Source organism: Lampetra fluviatilis, chromosome 24, assembly GCF_964198595.1.
Source record: "Lampetra fluviatilis chromosome 24, kcLamFluv1.1, whole genome shotgun sequence".
Lineage (NCBI taxonomy): Eukaryota > Metazoa > Chordata > Hyperoartia > Petromyzontiformes > Petromyzontidae > Lampetra > Lampetra fluviatilis.
The window spans coordinates 7,059,892-7,068,279 of NC_136298.1; the positions used below are offsets into that span (position 1 = coordinate 7,059,892).

At 44.7% G+C, this 8,388-nt stretch overlaps 1 protein-coding gene across 3 annotated transcripts in view; it reads left to right on the forward strand.

The window, feature by feature from the left end:
* Window positions 1-7,469, forward strand: part of LOC144941104 (neutral amino acid transporter 9-like) — a 30,776-nt gene extending 23,307 nt beyond the window's left edge. For all 3 annotated transcript variants that reach the window (XM_078867589.1, XM_078867588.1, XM_078867590.1), the window contains exons 10-15: window positions 508-618; window positions 1,342-1,448; window positions 1,610-1,723; window positions 3,884-4,032; window positions 4,366-4,455; window positions 6,322-7,469. In XM_078867589.1, the coding sequence (XP_078723715.1) occupies window positions 508-618; window positions 1,342-1,448; window positions 1,610-1,723; window positions 3,884-4,032; window positions 4,366-4,455; window positions 6,322-6,487 (737 nt within the window). In that variant the 3' untranslated portion in view covers window positions 6,488-7,469. The remainder of the gene's footprint in view (window positions 1-507; window positions 619-1,341; window positions 1,449-1,609; window positions 1,724-3,883; window positions 4,033-4,365; window positions 4,456-6,321) is intronic.
* Window positions 7,470-8,388: the final 919 nt, after the last annotated feature.

Below are 8,388 nucleotides of genomic sequence, written 5' to 3' on the forward strand. Positions count from 1 at the left end.
GTATCTCCCTTCAATACCTCGTGTTTTCAATCTGTTGAGTGGTTAAATAGAGTACATTCATGTTCTTTAAATCAGTGACACTTTATATGTATTTGCTATAAAGTAATTGACGTTTGCCAGTGGTTTCATACGGACAGTCCCAAGTTGGCGGTCTGTAGCCAGTATGTTGTACAAACATGTGGCTTCATTTTGAAAGTGTGTGTTGTGTTGAGCGGTAGCCTAATGGTTAACGCGCTGCCCTACGAACCCGGCGGCCCAAGTTCGACTCCCGCTCATGGCCAACACCAGTGACGATTAGCTGAACCGGTCCTGGGCCTCCCCGAGGTCGAATCAGCCTCAAATGAGTACCTGCTGTGGTGTGTAAAAGCATCGCGACTGGGGAGACAAACGTGGCAGGGCGTGGTGCTGGCAACCCGCCCCCTCGTGTGTCACCAATGAAGGCCGGCACGGCGATACGGAGGGATCTAAGTCTTGTCTTTTTTGTGTGGTTACCACTTTGCAATGTAGGCACAATTTCTGTGGTTTACCTCCTGATCCTGGTCACAGTCAAGGCCTCCCAGTGGGGGATCCACCTCGACTTCCACTGGATCTCGACCAGCGACATACACTTTGTGCCTGGTAAGCTTATCAAGTCAGAATATTAATTTATTTATACTGGAGGAATCAGATGAGCTTTAAAGCTCTTGTTTACATATGTCCAGGAGGGGCAGGTCAGAACATTACAACAACAAATAATACTAAAACACGATACGAGTGCAAAGTATATGAAAGGTAACAAATCAGTTTAAAATTTTATGCAAATAAAATTCTACTTTTTTTATCTTACCAAGTAAAGCCCACTGAGTCATTAGCTTCTTTTTCAGATGCGACTTGGCCACAAATGATAGCTCAATGAAGTGACTTATCACGTGGAATTGTATAGCAGCTAAATTATCTAAGCGCAGCACATTAGGATTACAACCAACAATGCGTTTGTTTTTCAAACTGGTATCTGGATGAAGTTAAATCGAAACAGGAACACATGGATGAGAGAATAGAGGCAGGTTAAAGGCAAACATCGTACTGTTAAGAAAAATAATTGGACTTAGGCGGTGCACTTCGCTAGAAGGGAAGATGGTTGACAGCCAAGGAACGGATATATCCTAGAAGAAGTCTTCCCAAGGAAATGGAGTGATGAAATCAGCTGCAAGTGCATGGTGGACTATTACATCGCAGGGTCATGATAGATTGCAACAGCCTGGGGAGGCATTCATCCAGCAGCGGTTTGATCATGGCTGGATGAGCACTTTTATACCTTGTTGCTGTTGAATCTTTTTTGTGGTCGTGTGTTTGTGCTTGCAGAGTTTCGCCAGTTTTTCCCTGCCATGACAGGCATCCTAACGCTTGCCTTTTTCCTTCACAACTGCGTCATCACCCTGGTCAAAAACAACCGGCATCCCGAAAACAATGTACGCTAACATTCCCCAGCATAACACACCATACGTTTCGCCGTTCATTATGTTCGATGCCTTAATCGTAAAAGCGTTCCATAAAGGGCCTCAATGGCCTCGATTCCCTTTCGCTAAGCATGTATCGTGTGTGTGTGGCGGTGTGACATGCGTGTGAGCAGGTCAGAGATCTCTCTATTGCTTATGGCCTGGTTGGCTTCACGTACCTCTACGTAGGAATCCTGGTGTTTGCCTCCTTCCCATCTCCACCGCTGTGGAAATCTTGCATTCAAGAGGCAAGTAAAGACCACTCGATATACTGCATATATGCCGTACCATTTTACTGCATAATTTTCATCGATATGTATATAATAAGAAACGAATATAATTGCACATATATATTATTGTTCAGGCTTAGGTAATGATTAACACAGCCTTAATTCGGCATCATTACACTGATGAGAACATGAGCGTGGCTAACCCCGTGAGTGATTGGCAGATGTTTGGGGTTAACCTGAATGTTGGGCCTAATCATCACTTAAGTACATTATTCTGATTATAATTGTATTGAAATTATAATTGAACCCAGAAATGCATCACTAATTGTATTATTTAAAAACTGTGAATCTGGCAACATTTGTATTACTTAATTAGGCCCTGTGGAATATAAAATCTGTCTCCACCTCTCTGCCTGCTGTAAAGAAGGACCATTGCCCAAACCGTCACCTATTACATATACTTTTTTTATTTTTAAAGCCGTGTTATTGACAAATGTGTTTTGAGGTTGTTTTTTCTATATATGGGTAGTGCGCTTCCCTTGTCTGGTAGGTATATCCACCAATGCGCACTGACCAGCATGGTGAAGTATAGTCACATATCTTTCCCCCTATGGTAGTGCAGTCTGAACCATGGTTCTTCGTCACCTGCAACTCTGATTTCATCACACATGATGGCAACATCATAGGCATAGGCGTAACGGATGTTAGGATTCATTAAGTAAGAACAGAACACCTTCTTGACTGGATCGTTACTTCATACGACACGTGGACTGTATCCAAGTAATCAACCGTCGTCAAACTGGGGACAGAATTGAGAGATTTAAAATGAGACATAGTTGGCCTCGGTGGTGTGATAACAAAAGGCGACTCCATAATTTCTGCAAAATGGCAACCTATTCTGTCTCAGAGTGATAGTTGACATTAATTATGGAGGAGCAGGATTCTTAGACTCTCTGGGAATAATACATCGAGTTTTGGGTTTCAAGAGTATATCGGATAGAATTGCCCAGCTAATGGTAAGCCTCTAGAATCACGGTGGATTTAACATAATGCGAGTGTATGTCCCAACAACAAGTCATAGAGATGAACAGGTAGATAAAATGTTTGAAGAAATTAACCAACTTGTGAGCGAGGGGTAAAAATCATGGCATCGTCATGGGTGACTGTATCGCAATAGTTGGTAACAGTTGCAGTGGCAAGGAAATGATTACGTTTAACATTGCAATAAGGAATACAAGAGGTTAACTTCTGTTAGTGATCACTATATGAAGTTAACGAATATTATTTTCAAAGAGAAATATATAGGAGATGGAAATGAAGTGGGACCCACGTGATTAAATTAATAATGGGCTTCACCTAGTTATAACAAACAAAACTTGGATTGTCGGAGACAACTGTGTCCTCAACAAAACGAACGTGCAAAGATATCACAGGGTGGTGCGATGCAGGGTGCACTTCAACATCGCCAAAGGACAAAGCTAATTATAGGCACAAACAAAATAGTTATTAAAAAATGTAGGTCAAGGCGTAGCTGATTTTAGACTCAAACCTAAGCGTCATATTCAAATGTCTAGCGAAACACAATGATTGAAGTGACAAATGGATGTCACCACTCTGAATAATGTAATAACTAATGTAACAATGGAAAGTGCATTAAAGTGGTTAGAAAGGTAACATTATCTTAACGGCAATATACATGCTCAGAAAGAGGATAGATTTGTAAAGGGAAATATATTCTCAGCAAGTTATATTCACAGTGACATTAGAAGATGTTTTCTCAAAATCGGATTGGAGGAACTTAGGCATCGCAAATGACAGGCATTGTATTGTATTAACAAAAGTACGTTGACTTGGATCGGACACGTCGCTAAACGAGTTGATGGCTCGTGGTGAAATCTAACATCAGTGGCAGCACAAATAGGTAACTTATTGACGGCGGATGAAGAACAATGAAATTGGCTTGCTTGCACGAGCTAGATTGTTGCATCGCAAGACACTGACAGATGTCGACGGCTTGGGTAGGCTTTCATCCAGCAGTGGATAGATCATAGCTGATGATATGAAAGTGCTGAAATGTTTATAACTATTAGGTTTTACCCATCGGCTAATCCACAGTGTGTATACGTTTTGCTTAATATATTGTATCACTGCACATCATCCCCTTCATTGTATTTACAGAATTTCTTGGACAATCTCCCAAACGATGACATCATGGCTCTGCTGGCGCGAGTCTTTTTGCTCTTCCAGATGAGCACCGTCTTCCCGATGCTGGCGTACATCTTCCGCGTGCAGATTTTCACGCAGATCTGGGGGAAAAGTTACCCCAGGTGACAGCCCTGTCAGTTTCCCTCCCGTTTAAAGAGATGAGGAGGCCACGAGGCACGGCTCAAAGCTCCACTTAATTTGACCAAATTGGCCTCGCCGTGTTTTCTGGAGTCACTTTGACCCGGCATGGAAAAATAGACCCTGCATTGAATCGAGCGGAAAACTCGATCGATCGTTCGTTCGTTCGTTTGACCGTTTCCACTAGGTTGTGCGAAAACTCTTAAAGGCCGTTATTTGTCTGCGTGCTCGAGTGAAATATGTCCAACTTTTGATGCAGTTAAACGTGTCGCACGAGGCGCTCACATTTGTTGTTTTTCGTGTCATTTGTTCCTCAGTGTGCTGCATGTACTGGTGCTCAATATGGTGCTCATCTGCTGCGGAGTTCTCGTCGCTCGATTTTACCCAAACATCGGCGCGATCATTCGGTAAGTGAGCCGGGCTGTTGGGTGCGGTCTAAGTTTTTTGAGTGCTTTGCGAACAGCGAAAAGTAAAAACAAGGAGAAAAATGTACGCATTTACGCACGTAAAAAAAAATCTTGGGAAACTTCCTCCCCCCCACTGCAAAAATAAACGGAATTCTGTGAAGGATGTTAGTGCTTCTGCATATTTTTGTGAAGCCTAAACCATGTGTTGCTCATAAAGTTCCTAATGTGTCACCCCGGTGTGGACCACTAGTCATGGTTGCCTGATTAAAGACAATACTGAGTAATAACAAAAAGCAGCCGTAATCTTGTTAACTATGCTTGAGGCATGTTAGGAATTGGTCAAAAATAAGATTAACTAATCATTCACAGTCTCATAATGTTACACTGGCCCAGCCGTCTTATATACTATTTTTAATGACGCTTCAGTAAAGTTTAGTTTCTCTAAACAAGATAATGTTTCGTATCGGTGATTTTTAAAGAAAGGTTAATCGCCACAGCAGCAGGTCTGGGCATCGTATGTCGTACGAAAAAAAGAGTTCATTGCAGCGCTAAATATTTAATGAATTGGTTTGGACCCTAGGAAAATACTAGCTTTCTTTTACTGCACAGTGTGCCAAGCACACAAATTATTAATGCCAGTGAACAGGCAAGGGCCCCGAGAAAGCAATCTACGCTTGGAGTCCAAGCTCAGCTCTCGTATTGCAGCTTCAATTACTCTTCAACAAAACCCCTTCACCTCACTTCCCTGCCTTGTGCCTCTTCTCGCATGCCACCCTCTCCCCATCTGACCCCCCCCACCCCTCCCCCCCAATCCACATCCTTCCCCCTGTCGCCTTTGCATTCCCCTTCAACCCTCAACATCCCCTCCCGCTCACCCACCTTTTCATCCCCTTTTCACCTTGGCCCCTCCCTCGCTCGCTCACTCGCTTCCTCTCTGTGCCCTCTGCTTCCGTTCCCACTCACCTTTTGTTCCTGCCGTCGCTCTCCTGCTTTCCACCCTCTGGCCTGGCTTCCTGTTGCCCCCCCCCCACCCGCTTCCCCCAAATCCCGACGGCCTTTCCCCTCCCTATTCTCAACGATTATTTTTTTTCACTTTCACACCTCTCGTAAATCAAAACGCCCTGCATATTTCAACCATGCCTCTTCTAACGCCCCCATTTTCTGTTTACTCGTTTTACTTGCGTATTTTATCATTGTTTATCGAGAATTGTAGGACTGTGGTAGACTTACCAACTCACCGTTTGAAGATTGTCAATTAAAATCCCGATTGGTGGTCGACTCATTGATAAATTTAGTGCAACTTTGCAAGCAATACATGGTGGTCGTCTTATGAAGAAACTAGTCCTTCCCAAAGAAGTGTCAAAATGAACTCTAATCAACTATTGCTGCTCGTTTAAGTATTGCAAATCACTGCATTCCCACTGTTCAACCGAGCTGGCCAGGGCCATGCCAAGCCAGCCCGGTGCGGTTCAGGAAGCGCCAGGTTGTTTTCCCACTTGCAGAATCTGCACCGCAATTAACGATTCGAGACACGTGTAGATCACATGGTGTTGTTGTGTTTTAGTTGTACTGACGCACAAGCGATGAACGTGCCATTAGCCGCTCTCCGGCCCGGCTTGGTCTCGAACCAGAATCGGATGTCTTCGTGAGGCCAGAGTTTAACGGTCTATTTCCGACTCTGTTCATCAAATAGCCAGTGGAAAACCACCCGTACATAACGCGCGGGCCCTGCTTTGGCTCTGCTCAGATGTGCCAGTTCAAAAGGGATAAACTTTGACTTGCTGTTTTTGTTCATTATTATGTTGACTCTCCGATCTGCACACCCTCCACCCCCCCCCCACCACGTTCCTTTGCCCTCTGATGCAGCTACTCGGGAGCGACGTGCGGCCTAGCGTTTGTGTTCGTGCTGCCGGCGCTCGTGCATTTGCTGTCGGAGAAGCGACGCGGCACGCTGGGCCGGTGGTCCACGCTGGCGCACGTCGCGCTCATGCTGTGCGGCACTGCCAACCTCATCGCCCAGTTCTTCGTGTGAAACGCGGCCTGCCTGCCTTGCCTCAATTTACACTGCCGAATATAATGTCCGTAAAAACAAGAATTCCTCTTAACTTGTTGGTCACGTTTTTTTGTGTTTTTTTAATGCACTAAATGATGCTACGCCTCAAATACTGCACGTGAATTGATATTTTTGTAAGTTTCGATTTTTGTTATTTTAAACTATCAAAATGCACACGATGATTCAAAGGGAAAAAACGTGATTATATACAGGAGTAAGAAAACCGTTATAGGTATCCATGTGCTGCTTTAGAAACATTTTATATTACAACTTGAACAAACTGGCGCACACTTTATGTGTATCTGAATTTATTATGGAGCGTACGTGATTCACTGTATGCCACTTGTGTACTTGCCTGGATAAATGCGGTCACTGTCAATGAAAAACAAAATTATTGATACACTTCATGGCGAATCAAACACTTTGGATTGGCCTCTAACTTTTTTTGCAATGTTGGGTTTTGCTATTTAAATACACATTTTTTACATTCTGTGCATGACGGCTCACAATTTTTAGTTTTCAAATGCTCACAATTTTTAGTTTTCAGTTTACGACGGTCCAATTTACAAAGATGCACATTTATGACGTTGATATAACGTCACCACGGATCGATTTACGACGACAGTTCCAACACGACTCCGAACACATTTGAACAGTCCGTCTGGTTTCCGATATGACTTGGCGTGGAGCTGTTGTTATTCTCAAGTGTCTTCGTGGATTCTTACCTATTAAACCCCGTTAAACATGGCTGATGAAAGGACAAACATCGTCAAGTGATGTTTCTCTCTAGGGCCCGTTCATAAATGACGTCACGCACCTAGGGGGGGGGGGTTGAGAAATGTGACGTCACATCAAAATGTGCAACTTTAAATAATTAAATGCCTTTTTTTCTTCAATGTTTTCTCCTACAACAGGGTGCAGCGCCACATTAAGTACGAACTACAATGACAATAGTTTAAAGTGATTTGAAGCATGTTTTATTTGGGGGGGGGGGGGGGCAGAGCTTTGTGACGTCATATTTGAGGGGGGGGGTCAAAAATCGCGTGACGTCATTTATGGACGGCCCCCTATGGGAAAATAGGATCCTATTTACGACGTGGTTTCCAGGAACGCATTGTGTGGTAAAAGCAGGGACCGGATGTACAGGGAAAACTTGTCCAATGGGGCTGTCTTAGCTATTCACGGTTTACCTATCGAGGTCTGTTTTCCGGAACACGGGGTGCGATGTTTTGGCTGTACGCGATTTGACGCTGCCAAGATTCTTGTCTCCGCGTCGAAAAGGTGCGAATGATTCGACTGTGATAACGATTAATTTACCTTGTAGGTTGTTGTGTGTGTGGGGAGCGGTAGTGTTGCGGTTAGCGTGTTGCCCTACAAACCTGGCGACCGAGTTCGATTCCCACTCACGGCCAACACCGGTGACGAGTATCTGAACCGGTCCTGGGCCTCTCCTAGGTCGACTCTGCCTCAAATGAGTGCTTGGTGCGGTGCGTAAACATTGCCACTGGGGAGACAAAGGCGGCCGGGCGTCGTGCTGGCCACCCACCCCCTCGTGTGCCGTGCCGGCCGTCATAGGTGCTGGCTAGCAACACTTGCCCCCAACAGTCTCTTAAGGCTATACGGGGGGTCTTTGTGTGTTTTGTTTGATAATTATGTAACGCATTCGACGGAAATGTTCACAAATTGCCGCATGCGTCTAGACGGCCACTCGTTGAGGACGTCAGCAAGATGGGTGGCTCGATGGCGAATCAGCGACACGCTCAGGGACAAAGGCATTATGCAAATGTGCGCACGTGACCGCATGCATCTTGCCGTCCAGTGGTCGACGTTAGTCACGCGGACGGCATGGTGGCTCATCGTTAAACGTTCAAGCGACAGTG